General features: G+C 46.1%; 1 protein-coding gene across 1 annotated transcript in view; it reads right to left on the bottom strand.

The window, feature by feature from the left end:
- COL15A1 (collagen, type XV, alpha 1) overlaps positions 1 to 13773 on the bottom strand; it is a 102057-nt gene extending 88284 nt beyond the window's left edge. Inside the window, exons 1-2 of the mRNA XM_012638303.1 lie at positions 13441 to 13773; positions 13274 to 13359 (exon numbers count right to left, since the gene is read on the bottom strand). Of these exons, the coding sequence (XP_012493757.1) occupies positions 13274 to 13359; positions 13441 to 13451 (97 nt within the window). The 5' untranslated portion in view covers positions 13452 to 13773. The remainder of the gene's footprint in view (positions 1 to 13273; positions 13360 to 13440) is intronic.
- Between the last annotated feature and the right edge of the window lie 9195 nt (positions 13774 to 22968).

The following is a 22968-nucleotide window of genomic DNA, read 5'->3' as shown; positions in this document are numbered from 1 at the left end:
AAAAAAAAAAAAAAAAAAGAAGGAAGGGGAAGGAGGATTTCACTAGGGCAGGAAGAGCATTTCAATAGACAGCACAAGCAGAGGTGGAGACAGGAACATGCGTCGTAAACTCAGAGACCAGTGAGTAGTTCAGCATAGTGGAGCCAGGGCACAAGCACAGTGATGAGAGGAGAACAGGCCTTGAACTCCAGCCCAAGGAGTGTGGAATTTAATGGAATGCATGGAAGGGTTTTAAGAGGGGATGTGCCATGATGTGACCTGTGTTTTAGATGAGCCACTCCGACTGCAGTGAGAAGCTGTGCTAGAGGACGGAGGAATGGTCAGGGAGCTGCCACAGCAGTCCATCAGAGAGACATAAGACAGGCCTGAACCTAGTGGGGCAAGGGGACAGAGGGAGACATTGCATGCGACAGACATTGCAGGGTCAGAATTAATTTCTTTAAAACAAAGCTACAGTACTCTTTCTAGGTGCTAAAAATTTCTCAGCCATCCCATGCACTAGAGCATCAGTGCAGAGATCACAAAAGCCAATGGCAGTTATAAACTTAGATGCATAGGATTCCAACACAATCGCAAACAGAGCCACTCTCAGAAATGGGCCCCAGCAGCCACTTCCTCCAATCCAGCCACATCGTCTCCGTGGTGAGCCAGCCTTTTCCTCACTTTGCTGATTAACTGTCTGAATCCGGAGAATGGGAGTGACTTGGCCAAGCTCCCACGGCCAGGCCTAGAACCGAGACATCCTAACCACTAAACGAATGCTGTGCATCTTAAGAGAACTTCCCCAGCAGGGAAAATGAAGACATCCAGTTGCAATTTCATATCAGCCGGCACTTGCAAATACGAAACAAACAAAACCATTCCATTCCTTAAACTGGAAGCTCATATCCTAAAAGGGGAGGGAAAAGCTCTGAAATGGAGCCATCTACTGTAGACAGTTAAACCTGAAATAAAATTAGAAAATGTGTCACATGGAAAAACTCTGCAGTGAGAAATAGTTTCTTCCCCCTGCCTTCCTTTTCTCCTTCTGTAGGAGAGTGAGTAATTTGGCATTTTAACCAGACGGGGGGAGCAAGCAGCTGTAGTCCCTGTTTTGTACCAAATACACACAGTCGTTGGGCAGTTTTGTGTCCCGACTCATGAATGGGATGTCAGGGAAGAATGTGCTCAGCAGTGAGATGAACAGGGCTGAGTTGAATCGTTGCCCTCAACTGCTGCAAAGTTTGGCCAAACTGAACTCAAATATCCTAGAATGTTCATACTAACAGTGCTTGTAGAGTTTGCCTGGTCCAACCCCTTCATTTCCCAGATGGGGAAACTGAGGCCCAGAGAGGTACAGAGATTTTCCCAATGTGGAAGAAAAGCAAGAGATTGTCAAATCTGAGGCTCTGGGGGAGTCTCCACCGTGCCCCTCTTGCCGCCACAGTTGCCTCCAGCAGGTCGGGGACCCCTCTGTGGCTGGTGGTGACCTGCATGTAGTAGGATTCCACTAGGTTATTTCTTCAGCAGGCATTGCCCAAGTACATGCCACGGGCCAGGTACAGGGCTGGGTGCTGGCAGTACAGGGAATAACTCCCGTCTGGGCCCTCAGAGTGTTCCCCACACTACAGCCACTCTGGAGGCTCTGTTAGTCTGAGATCAGGGTTTGAGGCGGGATATTCTGGGAGATAAGGCCAGGACAGCACTTGGTGGGACTTCAGAGGGCCTCGAATGCCACACTAAGGAGCACAGTGCTGCATTCATCCTCTAGTGCCGCATTCGTCTTCTATTGCTGCTACAACAAATCACCATAAACTCAGTGGCTTACATCAACACTAATTTATTATCTTACAGTTCGGGAGGTTAAAAGTCCAACACAAGTCTTACTGGGATAAAAATTAACTTATCAATAGGCTGCATTTTTTTTTCTGCAAGCTTTAGGGGAAATTTTCCAGCCTCTAGAAGTTGCCTGCATTCCCTGGCTCATGGCCCCTTTCTCCATCCCCAAAGCCAGCAGAGAAGGCTGGCCAGGCCCTTCTCATTCACATCACCCTGACCTCTTCTGCCTCCCTCTTCCACTTTTAAGGACCCTTGTGATTACATTGGACCCAACCAGATAATCTGGAATAATCTCCCTCTTGTAAGGTCAGCTGATTATCAACCTTAATTCATCTGCAACCTCCTTAACTTCCCTTTGCCATGTAACCTACCAGAGTCACAGAAACCACAGTTAGAACGTGGGCTCATTGGAGGGCCCTTACTCTGCCTACCACAGATGGTTATCGTGGAAAGACAACAAAGGGTTCTAAGCAGGGGGCAACCCAATCAGAGCTGGTTTTAGATGCTGCTCAAATGTTCATGTGCATACAAGTCACCAGGGACCTTGTTAAAATGCAGATTCTGATTTACTGAGTCTGGGGGTGAGGCCAGACATTCTGCATTTCTACCAAGTTCCTGGGAGCTGCTGATGCTGCTGATCTGTGGACCATGTTTGAGGAGCAAGAAGCTAGATTACTATGGCTGAGATGTGGGGGATGGGTTGTAGGGTGGAGACGATGGGGGCCAGAGACAGACCTGTGTGCTGCTTTCAAATTGTGTTTGAACTTCTTCATTTCACAGGGCTGTTGTGAGAATTTAATATATTAAATACGCACACACATATATATAAACATATAAAATTTATATGCATATAAAACCTACGTGTGAGTATATTAAAAAACTTAAAACCATGTCTGGCACATAGAAAGCACTGTGTAATTAGCACAAATCATATTCTTGGTATTTTCTCAGGTCCACATGAAGCACCAGGGCACTGGCCTGGGAATCAGGATGCCTGGTTGTAGACCTGGTTCTCCTGCCAACTTGCACTGTGACCTTGAGTTAGTCACTTTCCCTCTCTGGACTGGATAATAAAGTGAGGACCAGCCAGCCCCTCAGACTGTGTGGCTGGAAGGGAGACGCAGCTGGCTGCACCAGATTCAGCAGTTCTGTGTGTGACACTGGCGAAACTGCATGAACTTAGGTTCAGTTTGTCATCAGCTGGGCTCTCTCACCTCTGTTCTGCTAGATGGAATGGTTATAACTTTCCAGCGCCGGAAAAACATACGTTAATTTTTCTTTCATGAAACATACTCTGCCCCTGACGTATCTGCCATAGGCAGTGCCCGCTCTCACCCCAGCTCTGGCCCCACCACCCTGTGCGGTGGGTGGTTGCAGGGTGGTCTTCCCAGGGGCTAGAGGCACACACAGACTTTGCTCTGGTCAAGTGTTCATAATGCTGGGTTTTCACTAATATCTCCACAGTCCCAGGCTTTGAATGATTCATTCATTAAAGTATTCAAATGCTCATTGTGTCCATTTGGTGCCATGTCAGACGCTGGGGAAACATGGATAAATAAAGCAGGGTTCCTGCCCTCAAGGAACCCACAGTGATGTGGGAGCGGGGAAGTAATGAGACACTGAACTGGTCACCACTGACAGGCCCAATGTTTATCTCATTAATCTGTACAGAAGGAATTATTTTCCCAATTTACAGACAAGAAAGACGAGGATAAGAGAGGTAACTACCCCAGGTCACTCGCGGGAAGCAGCAGAGCTGAGATCTGAACCAGGACCCTGGATCCCAGAGCTCACAGGTGTACCTCCTAAACCTCTCTCTGGGGTGCCAGCTGTGCCACCTGTGTTTCGACTGTGGATAGGCACTTTCCCTCCTTGGGACTCAGGATCGCCACGTTTGAGAGCAGGCCGTTGGATTGCACTGGTTGCTCTCAGTCCTGGCTGCGCCTTAGAATCCAGCCAGGAGCTTTTAAAACCCACTGTTGTCTGGCCTCTGCCTCAGATGAAGAGTCCCTGAAGAGCCAGAGGACTGGGCACTGGGCTGCCCTGGAGTCCCCAAGGTGATTCTAAGGTTCCCCAGGGCTGAGAACCACCAAGGTCCTTGTGACCTGAGCTCTCACATTCTAATCTCCTGAAAAACCGTCTTCTCTTCCAACCCTTACCACAGGCACGTGCAAAACGGATGAATGGAGGAGATAGAGGGATGCAGGAACCGCCAGCTCATTCGACTGAGGCCACAATGTGGAGAAGGAATGTGGGCACTGTCCCTTCACCTGTTGCAATTTTCTCCTTTCGGATTAGAGGCACAGCAACAGTGGACAGAGTCAGGGTGAGCTTGGCATTCTCATACACTGTGGGGAATATGAATTACTACTGCCTTTCCGAAGAATGCAACGAAACCTTAAAAATGGTATGCACTAGGCCCAACAATTGGTTTTAGGAAATTGTTTTGTGCTAGGAAACAATTGCGGAAATAGTCAAATACAGAGCTCAAGACTACAGTCATCACAATAGTGTTTATAACAGTGAACACTCAGAAACAGCCTGAAGGCCTAGAAGGAGACTGGGTTAATTATGGGACAGCCATATCATGAAATACTATCACAATTACAAAGAGTATTAGAGAAGAATAATTAGTGTTCCACAGAAAGTATTTAGGTGATTATTAAGAGGGAAAAAAAGCAATCAACAAAATACAATGTACAGAATGATCTATTCATAGGTCATTGTGCACATTTAGGTGTGGAAAATCAACTTGAAACATACTTGGTCAAATGTTAGCAGAGTTTATCTCTGAGTCATGAGATAATATGTGAGCTTTCTAAAAATTTTTTTCCCTAGATTTTTGTAGCTATGCAATACTTTTATTACCAAAATTTTTACATGTTATTAAAAAAATAAATCTCTTTCAAAGTCTGCTGACATCCCTCTGCCTCCCCCATCTCCTGGTAGAAATGGATGTCCCTGCTTTGGTAGCACAGATTCTTGCTTGCACTGTGTCAGGACACTCAAGACAATCTCCTCAGCACTCAAGCTAGCTGCTGCATTCCCATCTCTCCTGCTAAACTATGGGTCCCTCTAGGGTGGGCACTGTGTCCAACGTAGCTCTTTAGCCATCCTGCCACCCACTCCAGAGAGCCTTGGAGAGAGCAGGCAGCAAGGAAATATGGGAGGAAGAGAGACATCTGTAAGAGTAGCCCTGACACAGAACAGGCAGACTGTTCTGAAGACTACAACAGAAGTTCTCTTTGGGAGAAAGCTAGTCACAAAAGACCTCCTAGTTGGGGGGAGGTGGGCCCCATGTGAGTCCTGCAGTGATGGGAAAGGCAACTCCTACAGAGGCCTAAGGTCAGGCTGCTCCCTGCAAGCCAGATACCAGCCAAGCTCCCCAAACCCAGGAAGGGGCTTCCTAATACCTGGTATCAGGGGTCCTGATTGCTCAAGAGAGATACCAAGGCCCTCAGCACAGTTTTCTACCCTGTCCAATCCTTTAAGTCACCCATGACATGCAACAAATGTGAACTGGATTGGATTAGGTTGGGTTGGGTTGGGTTAAATTGGGTCGGATTGGATTAGGTTGGGTGGAATTGAATTGGGTTGGGTTGGGTTGAGTTGAGTTGAGTTGAGTTGAGTTGAGTTGAGCTGAGTTGAGTTGAGTTGAGTTGAGCTGAGTTGAGTTGAGTTCTGATGGCCATGAGAAGTGGACACTCATTAGGTGACCTGGGTCCCACGTCTCCCTCATTAAGTGCTGCCCAGGAAGAGGTCTGATCCTTTTCCCAGGTTCTTTTTTTTCTCTCTCTAGTTGGGGTGGAGCAGAGGAAGGTGATCAGTCAGCAAACCTGGTTCCTTCCAACTCCTTTGACACCATGTCAGGTCCCCTGGCTGTGTTGGTGGCAGGAACTCAGGCCCCACAATCTGATGCTCTGATTTTGAAACCTGAATTGCGTATCCATTCTCCTCACTGGACATTGATGTCTTAAGCTGAGTCTTATTGTAAGATTACCTCCTTTTCATAACCCTCACCTACCCACCACCACTAGTATTCTCTTAACATCCAATCATCTCATGAGGAAATTACACAGCAAACGAAGCTGTACTAAAGAATTTGTGGCTTAATGAAGGAGGCAGGGGTAACTTAGTTTACCAGACTTTAAAACATATCACAAACCAACAATCACCAAGCCTATGTAGATTTAAAACAACATACACACACACATACACACACACACACACACACACACACACACACACAAGCACGAGAAAGTGACCAGCAGTATAGAGATTTCATAAATAAATTTATATCATTAAAAGAAAAAATTGTATATGATAACATATCATATAACAATGATGGGTAACACGACAATAGGGCAATAGCTCACATTTTATTAGTTCTTTGCGCAATCCTGGGTGCCATTTTGGAAAAGAACTGATGGGAGATTATACCTTAATCTATGGCCCATTTTAAATGAAACAAGCTATAGACATTAAAATAAAACTGGAAAATAAATTCGTATATTTAGCTAGAAGAGAAAAAATAAATGCACAACTTTTGACAAAATGAGGCTATCAGAAATGAGTAAAGAGAAGCTAGAAGAGAAATTGTTTATATAATTATGTAATAAAAAAGATAAAGAGCAAAATAGCATTAGTATAAACTTCAGCCTAGTTATTAAGTTATTAAAGAAAACTGAAAGCCCCATAATGTTCCCTGGTTACTCAGTCATGGTCACCTACAGTTGGCAGAGCCGCGGAAGGATCAGGATGATTTATACATCACAGACGACATGGTAAATTGGCACATTAGACCGCAGGCTACACCAACCCATTCATTACTTCTTTGATTCATTGAAAAAGCTCGCTGAGTGCCCACTTTATGCCAGGCCCTATGCCTGGGATCCCTGTTCTTGGATTCAGAGTTGGACAGACCCATCCCTGCCTCACAGAATGTCCCCCATATATTAGGGGTGGGCAGCTGAGTAATCAGTGGTCACAGCACAGTCTTAGAAACCCTGTGGCTGAGAGACACCCAATGTGCCTGGGAGGGGAGAGATTCCCAGAGCATAATATTAAAGGATGAATGGGGGTTGCCAGGGAGACTAGACCAAAGGCATTTTTAAAATAGGACTGGTCTGTGCAAAGACACAGATGTAGGACATTTCATGTCTCATTCAGAAACTTGCCAGTGTTTCAGCGTAAGCCCAAGTCAACAGGGACTCAGTGTCACTGAAGGGGAGGCAGGGTCCTCTGGGGCAAGGAGTGTGACTCCATCCCAGCTACAATAAGAACCCAGCTAGAGCAATTAAACTAGGAAGTATCAGGATTCCATCTGTTGCTAAGAAAGATCCATCTAAATACATAATAAGAACTATCTGACTAGTTCTGTTCTTTGGCAGATGAGTCCATCTAGGGGAATAAAGCCAAAGGAAACAATCCAAAAAAAAAAAAAAAACGGGCATTTGTCTGAAGATGTTCCCAGCAGCATTGTTTATAATAATGACAAAATGGCCAAAGTTCAAGAGGCCAACTCTGAACAATAGTCCTTTGGGACATGGAGACCAAAGGCCAATGATGCAAAACCTCAGGTGTGACTCTTACCCACATCTCTCTCACTCCGAAAAGCACATCAGGCTGCCAGGCAGCAGGAGTGACATGACTGGAGGAAAATCCTGAACTGCTATGATTTATGTGTTTTCAATTAATCAGGATTTCTCCAAGGATGGTATGCAAGTGGCCAACCAGCACTTGAAAAGATGTTCAATGTCATTAGTCATTAGAGAAATGCAAATCAAAACCACTATGAGATACCACTTCATACTCACTAAGATGGCTATAATCAAAAAGACCAAAAATAACAAGTGTTGGAAATGAAGGGGAAAAATTGGAACCCTCATACATTGCTGGTGGGGATGTAAAATGGTGCAGCCAGAATTACCATATGACCCAGAAATTCCACTCTTAGGTATACATAAATCCAAAAGAAGTGAAAACAAGTACTCAAACTTGTACACAACTGTTCATAGCAGCGCTATTCAGAATAACCAAAAGGTACAAATAACCCAAATATCCATCAACACATGACTGGAAAAGCACAATGCGGTATACACGTACAATGGAATATTATGCAGTCATAAAAAGGAATGAAGGGCTGATTCACGATATAACATGGATGAACCGTAAAAACTTTAAGCTAAGTGAAAGAAGCCAGACATAAGAGGTCACATATTGTATGATTCCATTTATAGGAAATATCCAGAATAGGCAAGTCCACAGAGACAGAGGTAGCTTAGCGGTTGCCTGGGGCTGGGAAAAGGGGGACACGGGGAGTGACTGTCTAATGAGTATGGAGTTTTCTGGGGGGGTAATGAAAATGTTTTGGAACTTGATAGAGGTGTTGATTGCATTTAGTACATTGTGAATGTACTAAATGCCACTGAATTATACACTTTAAAATGGCTAACGTTATGTGAATTTCACCTCAACAAAAAGTAAGTACAGATATCCAAATGGTCAATAAACATATAAAAAGGTGATTAACTTAATTAATAATCAGAAAAATGTAAATTAGGGCTACAGTATGATTCTAACATGCGCCCATTAGAAATGCTGAAATTTAGCTCAGTAACAAGACCAAGTGCTTGTGAGGAAGTGAAGAAACAGGGACTCTCTTTTCATGGTGGCCATGTACATCTCAACAACCCTTTGGAAGACATGTTGGCATTGTCTACTTAATTGGAGGGTATGCACACTCTGTGATTCAGCACCCCACGCCCAGGTATAGAACCAATAGAAACGAAACATATACAAGAATGCTCAAGGCCACACTATTATATTAACCAAAAGTGGAAACCACCCAAATGCTGTCGGGAAAAAAATGGATAAATAATACATGGTATATTAACACAATGGAATATTATACAGCATTGGAAATGAACAACCACATACAACAGCATGAATAAATCTCAAAAATGTAATATTCAGTGAAAAAATCCGACACCAAAGAATTTTGCTGCATGTAAAAAATTCAAAATAAAGTAAAACACAACTTCAGAACTTGGGGATACATACTGAGGGAGTAGAGATATTTTTAAAAAGCAAGGAAGTGATGACTGTTAATGTCAAGGTAATGGCTACCTCTCAGAGGAAGAGGAGAGAAACACAGCAAAGGGGCACAGGAGAGCTTCTGTCCAATTTTTTTACTTTGATGACCTTACATGGATCTTTGCTCTGTGACAAATTATTGGGCTGTCACTTTAGCATGTACTTTTCTGAATGGATGTTATATTTCACAATAAAACCGTTTAAAGAAAAGTAAATAATTTGCACCTATCAGCACTTTATTAGCGAGAACAAATTGCTTGTGACACCACATCCCTGCCCTGACAATAGCTCCCTTATCTTCTAAAGTGCTGAGTATTCTAATGACACTGGATCTTTACAGGAAAAGGAAGAGTTGATCCTGTCCTCCCGCTCAGCCCTGACCCATTAGGGGCACAAGAAGCCACGTGGGTGACAACCTACTGACAAGGATCTCTTTAAACAGGACAGTGTAGGAGGATGGGGTTGGCTGCACACAAGACATGCTGCATGTTAGATGAGAAGAGCTCCAGGAAAAACTGCATTACATTTATTTGTCTCTGACCCTGTCTTCCTGCCTGTGAACTACAAGCCCCTCAGGGCAGACCTGTGCCCAAACCCTTTCTGTACCCTGCCAGCATGAGAGCTGGTACAGAGTCAGTGCTCAGTGTGTATTTGTTGCGCTAAACTATGTAGAACAATAAACCTCAAACTAGATAAATGATGTTGTGTTTCCCAGAATTTTAAATTAGAAAGACTTACAGAGATGAGTGAATCTTATCACCCCATTTTACGATGGGAAAAATGAGGCTCAGAGTGGGAAAAGTAACTCATCTAAGTTCACAGAGGAAATCAGTGGTAGAACCCAGGTTTCCCAGTGCTTGAATTTTGGGTTTTTTTGTGGGGGGAGTAGGATACCAGAAAGCTTACAAAGATGCACTTTTTAACAGATCCACTATCTGCAAACTACCATACGCCTGTGTTCTTCCCATGCCTGAGGAGCCTCGCCCTGGGCCCGCAATGGCATTCACGGGTGGTAGGAACAGTAAAGCTGGAGGCCTGGAGCTGCAGGTGGAACTCAGGACCCATCTTCCCAGAGAAACAGTGCACTATGAGGCCGGCAGCTTGTGAGTCACGAGCTGCGTGCCAGCTCTATATGTGGCTGGCTGGGAACCCCACCTGGAAGCCCCACCAGACCTGGAGCCTAGACGCTCTGGGAAAATGCATTCTTGTATTTTTATAAACAGCTTTATTGAGGTATAATTTATATTCCATAAAATTCACCCATTCTAAATGTACAGTTACATGAATTTTAGTAAATTTATAGAGTTGTGCAACCACCATCACAATCCAGTTTTAGAACATTCTCCAGAAAGTTCCCTCAAACTTATTTGCAGTCAATCCCTGCTTCTATCCCTGGCTTGGGCAACTGCCAATCTGTTTTATCTCTGTAATTTTGCCTTTTTAGAAATTTGATATAAATGGACTCTTACAATATAGGGTTTTTATGTCTGGCTTCTTTCACTTAGTTTAATGGTTTTAAGGTTTATTCATGTTGTTGTAGCATTTATCAGCAGTTCATTCCTTTTCATGGCTGAGTAGTATTCCACTGAATGGATATACCACATTTTCTTTATCTATTCACCAGTTGATGGACCAGTTTGTTCCCATTTGGGGCCATTATGGAATAATGCTGCTATGAACATTCGTATACGAATTTTGGGGTGGACATATGCTTTCCTTTCACTTAAGTAGACACCTGGGAGTAGAATTGCTAGGTTGTAGGGTAAGTGTATGTTTAACTTTTTAAGAGACTGCCAAACTGTTGAAAAAAATGCATTTTAAGCTCATAATATTCCACGTGCACACATGCTTTCAGGAGCCACCCTGACTGAGCATACAGCATAGTGGTCAAGAGCACAGATTCTGGAATCAGATCCTCTGTGTTCAAATTTTACTTCTGTCACTGAAGGCTGCATGCCCTTGGGCCAATGACTACACCTCCATCTCCTCATCTGTAAAAGGGAATGAAAAATGGAGTTGCTGTGAAGATTGAATGAGTTCCTTCACACAAAGTGCTTACAACACTGCTCGTTCATACTAGTGCTATAAAGTTTTGGCAATTGTTTTTGACAGCCAGTTGAAAAGTGGCCCTAAAGGAGAAACAGTGCCAGTCTTGGGGTTCACAGACGTGGGAGGGCTATCATGGATCTATCCAGCTGCAACTGTGTGGCCTTGAGGAAGTCACTTTCCTTCTGTAAGATGGAGCCCAGCTTACTTTCTAGCACTGCTGGGTGGTGGATCCAGTGACTTGGCGGAGGGTAAGTACTTTGTAGACTGCACGATGGACTCATGTTACCATTGTGACATTCAGATTATGGGGCTCATTGGAGACTGGGACCCCTAAAGCTTCTCTACCTTTGAAGCTCCTCTAAGTGCATACTAGAATGGTTAAGAGCAAGGACTCTGGAGTCAGACTATGTGGTTCAAATCCTACCCCAGCCACTTAGAAGGCTTATGACTTCTGTTTCCTCATCTGAAAAAGAGATAGTAACAGTCCTCAGTCGCCACCTCTTAGAGTGATTGTAAGGACTGGGTGAATGAATATGAACACCTTCACTCCTCCACCTGAACTTATGGAACGTTTTCTAAGTACTAGCCATATTAAACTGAATTAAAAATTTGGTTTTCAGGAGAATAGTTCACATTTCTAAGGATTCTCTTCCTATTCCCAAAGGGGCACTGAATACCCATCAGATGCAAACGATCCTCCCTAGGCCCTTCTCAGCTCCTCAGGGTCTCCCGGCCCTCCCTTTTCATGTTATGGATGGCAACAGGACTTCCTCTGTGTTAGAAACACAGCCCTGACCTGACATGGAGGGATTCAGGCTACACGTGCGGGAGGAGAAAGAAAACCAAAGTTTCTATCCCCAGACCTCCCTTCTTTTTAGGAAATTGGAAGTTTCAGCAAAGTTCACAAAAGACCACAGAAGCCAAAGCTGCCCTCTACGGCTGAGTTAGCAGTACCCTATATCACATGCAAAATTGCAATGTTCTGACATGGGCCGTGGTGCTGAGAGGCCAAAACTATGCTCCAGCTGCCCTTTGATCTGCAAGAAATGCCAGGCCGGACGCTCTGGCAGGAAAAGCTATCATGGCATTTGGGTCTTGCTCCCAAGGATACAATGGTCTGGGTGGTTCTGGGCTTCTTTAGGCAAACAAAGAGTTAACCAAGGCCACCTTCTGAATCCCTGGTTAGAGGCAGAAACACCAAAGGGTATTTCCTAGTCCTCCCTCTCCCTTACTAAATTGAAGCCAGTACTGATCCCCTAAATCGAAAAGGGGTCAGAAGCTACTGTCTGGAAAGCATAGTTCTCCTGCAAAGCTGCTTGAGAAAAGAAGCTGAGCAGGGACAGGAACCTAGAGGCTTGGGTTCAAGTCCTAGCTTTTGCACTGGCCGCTCTCTAAGCCTCTCTCAACCTCAGTGTTCTAAAAATGCCTGCATTCCTTTCCAACACATAGTTACTGCAAGAATCAAGCAGTAACTACTATCACTTACTTTGTGCCTAATATGTGCCAGGCGTGTGGGAAGCACATTGTTTCTAATCTCTCCTTTTATCTTCACAGTATTCCTAGGAGGGAAGTTGGTCTAATTATTCCCCTTTTCAGATGAGGAAACTGAGGCACGGAGAGCTGAAATTCATCACCCAGCCAAGCCTCGATTCAAAGCCAGACAGCCTGACCTTAACGGAGACCCGTTTTAACTCAGACTTCACTATTCATCCAGTCTCCTGAGTCCTGCTGGAGAAACCGAGGTCCAGGGAACGGAAAGGACCAGATCCCCTGGCTCCCAGCCACAGCTCTTTCCATCGCCCATGAGCCGGTGCCCATGATAGATGTGGTAACTCAGAGCTAAGTTACGCATCAGAGCAATTCTGTTCCATTAGTGCGTGCGCGGCAAAAGCGCCAGGTGTCCCTGCTGATGGTCATGCTTCGCACCTGTGTGCGGAGAGAGTCCCAGACCCGCCTTTACCAGAAGGTAGCCAGCGCGGACGCCGGCTGCGCTGAGGCAGTTGTCGCGGGCGCTGTCACTGTGCTTCCAAAGTCCCTCTCTGCCCAAGACTGGAGGAGCCGAGCCCAGCTCAAACACCTCCGGTGCCCAGACAGCGCTCCACCCGCCCCAGCTGCCCAGGGATCCCATTCACGGCTATAGCCCCTGCACTGGCGGGAGGAAGCCGCCAGCAGGACCGCCAGTGCGCACGAAGTGGCGAGGACTCCCTTTTATGTCCAGGAATGAGGCGCGCACCGCAGCGGCGCCCGCAGCCAAAACCAACTTCCCAAGGCGCGGGGGGAGCTGGTGCCACTCTCCAGCGGGGTCTCTTACCTGTTGCGGCGCGGATCTGGGTGACCGCGGAGAGGAGCGCGGAGACCGACAGCAGCAACATCAGGCACCAGTGCCGCCCGTTCCTCCTGCAAGAAGTGGTCGAGGGAGAGAAGGTGAGGCGGACGGGAGGGTCGGAGGGGCCCGGGACGCGGGGAAGCGGGTCCTACCTTGGCGCCATCTCGCGGGTCTGCGGAGCTCCCGAAGGCGCGCGGCGAGCGGAGCAGAGCGGTCGAGCTCCGCGGAGGACGAGGGGGTGCGGATCGCCGGCCGCCGCGCTCGCCCTTCCTGCAGGGAACAAAGGCGGCGCTCGGCAACGCAGCGGGCAGGCAGGATCCCGGCTCCCAGCTCCCGGCACCCAGCCGGCGCCCTGAGTCACCAGCGCTCTGAAACCCGACTCCGCCGCGCCCTGCGCTCCCCCGCGCGCTGCGCCCCACCTCGGGCAGCGGCGGCGCACTCACGCCCCGGGAATCCCGGCCGCGCCGGCGGCCTCCCCACGCCCCTTTCCACCCTCGACGGACGTGCGCTTCCCGCAGCTGCCTCCACCCGGGCCGGCCTTATATAACCTGCGAGGAAAGCCCCGCGCTCGCGCTGGCCTGGGCAAGCGGGACGCGGCTCCCTCCCGCCCTCAAGTCTGTCCCTGTCCGGGCTGCCCTGCAGACAAAGCACTCTCCTTTCACAGGCGGCCGATGGAATCCTCTCCACAACCCAGGGAGGCTGGAATCGCTGTGATTTCCTTATATGACAGACGAGGAGACCGAGGCTCAGAGAGGCGGAACGAATGTCCGACGGTCACACAGATGGACTGAGCTCCTGGCTGCTGTGCATCACCCAGCACGCCTGACACACAAACCCGCTAGAATGCCCAGGAGCGGCCCTGCTTGGGGGCATAAGTGATATATGCAGCAAAGATAGTCCTAATAAAAATTTTTTGTGTGGATCTGGTATTCCAGCGCTTTCCTCGCTATACCTCATCTCCCCCCTTCACCAGAATGTAAGCTCCAGAGAGCAAGAGTTTATCTTCGTGTTATTCTCTGCCTGAAACAGCTTAGGTAGCAGGAGATGCCAATAAACATTGAGTGAGACACCACACCAGGCCCTGTGATGAGATATGGGGGACATGAACCAGTCTCAGCGTCCAGAAGCCCTCAGAGGGGGTGAGGGGGTGCAGGGCAGACTGTCCCACCTTTACAGAGCTTAGCACAGAGCACTGGTAGATGCCCAAATGGTGGCTTTTGGTTATTAAGTTTACCACCAGGCACAATAGCTGAGATCTCCGGGGCAGAGGAGGGACCACCAAAGCTGGCTGAGACCTGGACAGCTCTCAAACCAGGACCATGCCTGGTGCCTCTCTTCCTGACACACGAAGTAGCCACAGTGCACCAAGGCCCCATGTCAATGCCAGAGTTTCATTCTGTACCACTCTCCAAAGGTGCTGTCCCCAACCCCCAGGCCGCAGCCCGGGTACCATTCTGTGGCCTGTTATGAAATGGCTGAGCCTCACTGCCTGAGCTCCAAACCGTCCCCCCAACCCACAACACCCCACCCCTGATCCATGGAAAAATTGTCTTCCATGAAATCAGTCCCTGGTGCCAAAAAGGTTGGGGACCGCTACTCTAGAGGACAGGTCACCTCCTGCCAAGCAAGTTAGCCTTGTAGAGGAGGTGGCATGGGAATGGAGGTGGCAGCTAACATTTACTGGGTGTGGATTAGGTCCCAGGCCCTGTGCTAAATGCTTTACCTGTGTTATCTCATTTAATCCCGTAACAGCCCTGGAGAGTTGGTACTGCCATGATACCCATTTCATAGATGAGGAAGCTGAGGTTCAAAACATACCCAAGGCTAGTGTGTGGCAGCACACCCATGCTCCTCACCACTCAGCCATGCTCCCTGCAGGTGAACAAGAGGGTTAGACCTGCTCCCTGGCCCTGAGAGCAAAATGGCACTGGACAAAGAGCACTTGGGCATGAAAGGGTTAATGCCAGCCTGACCGGAGCAGCTAGGGCTCAGAGGAAGGGCCATTGGCCTGGAGATCAGAAGCCTGGGTTCCAGTCCAGTTCTGGCCCTGGCCGAAGAGTGAGATGGGGCAAATCCTGCTCTCGGTCTGGTTTTTTCTTTCTTCATCTATGTTACAGACACAATGATCCTGTTCCGAATGGGATAACTTATACACGCTGTCCTCTATCAGGCGCTATACAGATGCAAAAGATCATGTACGGCAGCAGTCCCAACCTTTTTGGCACCAGGGACCAATTTCATGGAAGACAATTTTCCACGGATGGTGAGGGTAGGGAGCAGAGCTCTGCGACCTGGTCCCTAACAGACCAAGGACAATAGTGGTCCACGGTCCACAGAGGTGGGGGACCCCAGGGGTACAGGATTAATGCAAATAGCTTTCAGAAAAAGGAGAAATCAATGCATGGCCCAGAGAAGACGGGAGAGGCTTCGAGGTGGGAGTGAGATTTGACCCAGACTCTGGGGTCTGCTGAGAGTTTCAAAGCAAAAAAGAAGGAAGGGAAAAAAAGGCCCAAAAAAAAAAAAGCCCAAACAAGAAAAGGCCAAAAAACCAACCCGGCCGGAAAAGGGACCAGCCAACAGGGTGGCCCTGGAGTGCTGATACCTTCAATGACAGGCTGGTTGGTGTGTGTGCACATGACCTTAAAGGCCATGGAAGCCATCGGTGTTCCCTGAGCATTGTGGAATCGCAGAACATTTGCTATGGACAGAGCCCTGAGAACACTGATCCAGCCACCTCCCTTTTATCTCTGTTTTATTGACAGAGAAACTGAGGCCCTGAGAGAGCATGCAATTTACCCAGTCACCTACTCAGTGAGTGACAGATTGCCCAAGAGGAGGAGGGAGTGGGTAAGGTCTTCAAATGTTACAGAGTTCATGGGGAATCAGAAGATCCTCGTAGGGTAGTGAGTTCCCTGTCACTGGAGGAGACAGACCCCTTAAGAATCAAGAAGTAGCAGAGAAGGTAGGAATTATGAGCTTGGGCTCTGGGATCATACTGCCTGGACTGAATCCCAGCTCTGTTACTTTCGAGCTATATGAATCATGGGCAAATCTGTAAAATGGGCACGAGAAAGCTTTCTTCCTCCTAGGTCGTTGGGAAGATGCAAGCTGTTGCTGAAATATAAAGCTTTTATCAGAGTGCCTGGCACAGGGCAATGCTCATTGGATATTGGCTTCTATTATTGGTGGTGGATATTCTTATCATCAGGGCTGCAGCCTGGTAAGGGGGGCAACTGGCAAGACAGAGGCAGGACCCTAGAGGAAGCTCTTAAGGCACTGAGGCTCTCGAAGCCAAAGCAGCTCAGGACAAGGATGGCCCCAAGTGGAGCTAACGCATAAGACAAAGCACATTCTAACAAAATTGTCCACTTGAGGCTTCTTTCCTAGCCTGCTCACATTCTCTGTGAATGTGAATTCTTACCCACTGGCAGCCACTCTGTGAAGGGCATAACCTTATTTTATTATAAATCACTAACCATAAGGAATCTGCTTTCTTAATTCTATATTTATTGCGTATGAAGTACCACATCAACTAGAAATGTAATTGACTTTCTTAGAACTATATTTCTATAGTGCTTAGTGAAACACCATCAACAATGACAACATAGTAGTTCCATTGTTCTTTTTGACAGTTAAAACCAGAGATTGTGAACTGGTGGCCACGGGCACAATTTGGCCCACAGACATGTTTTATTTGGCCTGCTGGGTGCCAACCTCCAAATTCAATTAGTTAGCAATATTTTATTATTAGGAAATTGCACATTAAAATACAGATTCCTGGCTTCTTTTTAAAATTTTGGAGAACCTGGCAAAAGGGGGCCTGCGTATCCTGTGCCAATAATCAGTTGGCATTGGATAGGAACTTCTGCCTTCAGCTAAGGCGGCACCATCCAGTTTGCCATAGTCCCCGCCACTCCCTATCGTCCCCAACACCAAGGCTAAGAATCACTTTCCACTTATCATCACATTTGCACTCTACCTTTGCTTATAAAAAAGAAAAAAGTAGAATAGGTTGAATTCTCATGTTCCTGTTAAAATGGGTAAACAAAAGATATAGAGAAGACCATGTTCAAAGAAAGATGGGGAGGAACATATTTCTACATGTTTAATATACAAATAAAATACGTCTGTGTTGAAAGCAGTGAAAACTAAGATGCCATTATGAAACAAACCTGGCCTGCCTCGGTTATGTATGTTACCTGAAGGATGAAGGCATACTTGGTAGGCTTGACCGTGGTCCATTTTATCAGTCCAAGATACATACACACAAGGAAGCAGATTCCTTCACTACTCTTGCAGGGAAGTCTTGTGTGCACATTTCATCTTTTGTTGGTTCTGTGTAAGTATTTGATAATACCCAATTCACTGAAATCTAAAAATGGAAGTCCCCAAAACACATTTCTCCTCTACAAGTGACTGGAATTATGAACTCAGCCGGATGAAGGACGGGGGCGTCTCAGATCTGGGAGCTGGCGTGGGGGCCAAACGGTCCCAGCTGTGGGTGTGGGAGGGATGGGGCAGGAAGCCAAGCGAGGCATTTTACCTCCTGCCAGACAGTGTTTTGAGGGCTTAAGTGATTTCCTTCCATTCAATGTGCAGTTGTAGAAATAGCCAAGAGGAAGCTTCATGTCATACCCAAGCTGGTCTAAATTGTTTACCACTGTTCAGCATAATCTACGAGATTGGGACATGTGGAACCTGGGGATTTTATGTCCCAGCTCTTCCAGGATGCAACTAAATTATTAGGCTATTTCATTTTCCTATAATCTACCAAATGCTCCAGAAAATTCAATATCCAAAAGCATTCTCCATACTGTCTCAAGCAGCTGGAAGGGGCCCAAAAATCAGTGGGAAGCATCTCAAATTTGGTTTGGGAAGAAGTTACCAAGAATACAGTGCAAGCCATTCTGAGCCTGTTTCTTCAGCACACAGGCATGATACCTCCCTTGTGAAGCTGTGGTGGGGACGTAGGTACCCAAAGCTTGCGTGTCATCTGATTTAATGAGTAGAAAAAACAGAGTAGACTGAACTAGCTGGCTAGAAAAGAATTTACTAGAGTAACCGGGAATATGGCTGCCTTTTAGATAATCAAGAGAAAACAATGATAGTTTAAATCCAAAATAAACACGGGAGTGCAGATATCTTTTTGATATACTGAATTCCCATCCCTTGGATATATACCCAGCAATGGGTATATGGGATTTCTGGGTCATACGGTAGTTCTATTTTTAGATTTAGAGGCACCTCTCTACTGTTTTCCACAACGGTTGCACTAATTTACATTCCCACAAACAGTGTACAAGGGTTCCCCTTTCTCCACACCCTTACCAGCACTGGTTATTGCCTGTCTTTTTGATAAGAGCCATTTTAACTGGGGGAAGATGATATCTCATTGTAGTTTTGATTTGCATTTCTCTGGTGACTAATGATGTGCATTTTTTCATATACCTATTGGCCATTTTATGTCTTCTTTTGAGAAATGTCTATTCAGATCCTTTGCCCATTTTTTAATTGAATTATTTGATTTTTTATTGAGTTATTGGAACACCTCATATATTCTAGTTATTAATCCCTGTTAAGACGGGTAGATTGCAAATATTTTCTTCCATTCTGTGGGTTGCCTCTTCACTTTGTTGATTGTTTCCTTTGCTGTGTAAAACTTTTTAGCTTGATGTGATCCAATTTGTCCAATTTGCTTTGGTTGCCTATTCACAATAGCCAAAATATGGAATCAAACTAAGTGTCCATCAATGGATGAATGGATAAAGAATTTGTGGTACGTACACACAATGGAATATTATATAGCCACAAAAAAGAAAAAATCCTGCCATTTGCAACAACATGGATGGAACTGGAGAACATTATGTTATGTGAAATAAGCCAAGCGCAGCAAGACAAATCTCACATGTTCTTATTCATATGTGGGAGCTAAATATTAAAAACAATTGATCTCATGGAAACAGAGAGTAGAATGATGGTACCAGAGGCTGAGAAGCATAGTGGGGATGAAGAATAGAGTGGGGATGGTTAATGGGTGCAAAAATATAGTTAGATAGTTAGGTAGAACGAGCAATATTTGATAGCACAGCAAAGTGACTATAATCAACAATAAGTTAGGATAATCTTTAACTAAAAGAGTAGAATTGGAATGTTCCTAACACAAAGAAATGATAAATCCTTGATGTTATGTATACCCCACCTACCCTGATTTGATTAATTCACATTGTATGTCTGTATCAGAACATCATATACCATATAAAGATATACAAATATTTACGTACCCATAATAATTAAAAATAAATCTTTTTAAAAAAAACCATAACTGCCTTCCAAGGAGGACCTTTTTTTTTTTTTTCTGGTGAGCACCTTGATGTGTTTGGACATGCAAATAGGGCCATGGGCTGAGATGAGTATTTTGTTCAGCATAATAGAGAATGATGGGTTTGAAAATCTGACAGTCCAAGAGGGAAGAGGACAAGAAAAAAAGGAGGGAGGGTGTGTCAGACACCTCTCCTGTGCCACTGCAGCACCCTGCCCTAAACCCCTTTGTCTGTATCCTTTGTGTGCATGGTGGCAGTCTTCCAACTGCCAGAACCTGAGTGCTTTTTCTGGCCCCTGGAGCCTGCTTTTCCCCCTTCTGCCCAAGCAGCTCTCAATCAATGACCGGCAAGAGCTGGTGGATGAGAACCTCAGCTCCCTGATCCAGCTGGTGAGAACAGCTAGGCACACCCACATTCTATGCTTCTATACAGAGTTTCCCCGCAGGATTAAACCCAGTTTCCCACAGGGTATTGAGCACTCAGTCTTTATTGGCTGCCCCATCTCCCTATTTCCCTTCCAGAGTTTCTTGAGCAAGCTGACCAAGTGAACTCTTGGCAGTGGAATCCTTCCCTCAGAGTCTACTTATAGGGAAACCCAAATGAAGAAAGCCATTTCAGATTCTTTTTTAAAAATATATTATTATTTTTCTTAGTGATGGGATCTCACTCTGCAATCCTCCCACCTAAACCTCCCGAGTAGCTGGGACTACAGTGCACACCACCATGTCTGGCTAACTTTTTTACTTTTTGTAGAGACAGGGTCTTGCTATATTGCCCAGGCTGGTCTAGAGCCCCTGGCCTCAAGTGATCCTTGCACCTCGGCCTCCCGAAGCATTGGGATTACAGGCATGAACCACCGCACCCAGCTCACTTCAAATTCTTTTAATCTCACTTTTCTCTAGGGCCTTTGGCCACTTGTTCTAGCACCAGTCTCCTTCATGGCTACCAACTCTAACTGGACTCACATCAGCTTCAAGCAGGTGGGACTCACAGCCCTTGTCCACACTGAGCACTTTCCACTTCCGCTCCAGAGGTTCCCTGTTGGTGCTAAGGTATGACATCCTCATAGTCTGCTCAGCGCCCAAGACAATCTGGAGGTGCAATGCAGATAGCACCCTGTGGGACAAAATTTTAGCCAATGGAAGACAGCAAATATATATTTTTCCCCTCCCTCTTCCAGATGCACTGTCCCAAGAAGGTAATTTATAAGGCATCTCAGAAGATGGCCCCACAATGCTGAGTAATTGGCGCTTCCTCCTTCCCTGCCTCCCCCACCTTCCCATGTCTGCTTCCTAGGGTCGGACTCCTTCGAACAGCACAGGCACATAGACATTGCTGCAGACGATGCTGCCTGAGTAGCCCAGATGCGATGGGGGTGGAGTTCATCTCCCACCTTGACACACTCACGCATCTTAACAGAGTATCTGTGCTAGTTGTCACTTCCTGCTCACTGGTTTCAATTAGCCTCATGTCACCAGTATAAGGGACCAGCCGTATAATGGCATGTCAGAATGACAAGTTCCCTATGGCTTATATTATAACAGAAAACTGTTATTTAATATAATAGCCCTGAGGCAAAACACTGAGCATGTACCGGTGCCTTTGCCATGTGAAAGTGAATTTTTTAAAATTTTCCCTGTGATTCCACTTGCCAGATCATGTTGCACCCCACGTGCCAAAGGCTATGTTGATTATTTCCAGTAAGATACCACATCTGGCACGGCAGCTGCAACTGATGCTACCATCTGGCTGTGTTTATGGAAATTCACCATCATCTGACACAATTCATTTTGTTTTTGCAGGGGCCAATATAAGCGAATTAATGGAAATACAATGGGATCCACCATACTTGCACCATTTAAGCCATGATGGTGGCTCTAATCTCTTCAATACCTCCTTGGAGGTGATAGTGCTTCTGATCTACTATCTTGAGGTGGGGGGAAAGGAGGTAGTTTCAAGGATTTCCACTTGGCTTTTCCTACCAGATTCCACAAGTCAAGTTGCTAATGTAAAGATTCTGTCAGAAGGTAAGTGTATTTATCCCAATTATGTATTTGAGATCAGGCCTAAACAGGTCTAGAAAGTACAAGTAAGTTATGTGAAGAGGTAGCCCAGACTCCATGTCATCTACTGCTTTATACCTACACCTCTTCTTCAACTCACTCTTATAGCTTCACGGGTAGTTTCCTGCAACCACTAAACAGAGAAGGAAAGAATGGGCTGATTCACAGGTGAGACAGTGTGATATGTTGGTACTCCTTGAAAATGGGCTGTTGCTGCATTGCAGCTCTCACAAGGGTGGCCCTAAAGGACAATGGTGAAAAGAATTCCTCCCAATGGGTAAAACTATGAGTGATGTACTTGGTCAACCTCTTTGAAGGAGGGAGAAGTGGTATGGTATTAATATCTAGATATACACAGATGCCTGAGCAGTGAGCACATGTCTTGGATGTTGGCCAGAGGCCCGAAAAGCAAGATTGGATGATCTAGAAAAGAGGAATATGTTGGTCGTCGTATCTCACAAGGCTCACTAGAGACCATCCAACCAGGGAGACAGGATAACTCATCCTGTGAGTGTCAGCTAGTCTTTTCCTTGGCTATCCCAGGGCTGACACAGTGGAGCCTTAAACCGTGACAGTGGTGGCAAGGGTAAATGCTAAGTGAAGGCCCAACAGCAGGGACCCCATCCCTCTAAAGCAGATCTAGCTGCTGACATTGCTGAATCCTAGCCTGCCAGCTGCAGAGACTGGCACAGAGCCCTTAATATGGCACCGTTCCTCAGAAAGACCAGCCCACCACTTGGTGACAAGTCGATCCCCTCAGACCCCTTCCTGAGCAAGTCTTCCTCCCCAGAATCCATACCTATCTGGAAATGGGTTTTCCTTCCCTGACCAACTGCCTTTACCAGAACCGCTATCCGAATATGTACAGAATGCTTAATTTATCAATATGGTGCTCATACAACACTACCATTTTATGGCAAAAGGGGTGTGACAATGGAATGAGCAGGGAATTCATTGGTTCGATCCTGTACCACAGCACCCAGAAACAGCTGGTGTAAAACAAAGGTGGAAACACCTATTAGAGGCTTGGCTATGGCCCCAGCCTAGGGACGACCCAGTGCAGAGTTGTGGCACTCTCCTCCAGAATATGGAGGATATAGCCACTGAACTAATGGCTAATACATGTTGCTGTATCTCCGATAACTAGAGTACTTGGGTCTGGAAACCAAAAATAGAGGTGGGATTAATCCCTTTTCTTCTTGCAGTGATCACCGAAGGCTTAAGCTCCAGGTGGGTAGAGGCTCGGGTGTCCAGCAGAAGAACTCTTCCAAAGGATACAGTAAAGTCACTAAACTTG

This window comes from Propithecus coquereli, unplaced genomic scaffold (genome assembly GCF_000956105.1).
Source record: "Propithecus coquereli isolate 6110/MARCELLA unplaced genomic scaffold, Pcoq_1.0 Scaffold128, whole genome shotgun sequence".
In the NCBI taxonomy this organism is placed as follows: domain Eukaryota; kingdom Metazoa; phylum Chordata; class Mammalia; order Primates; family Indriidae; genus Propithecus; species Propithecus coquereli.
This window is presented reverse-complemented; position numbering and strand designations above follow the sequence as displayed.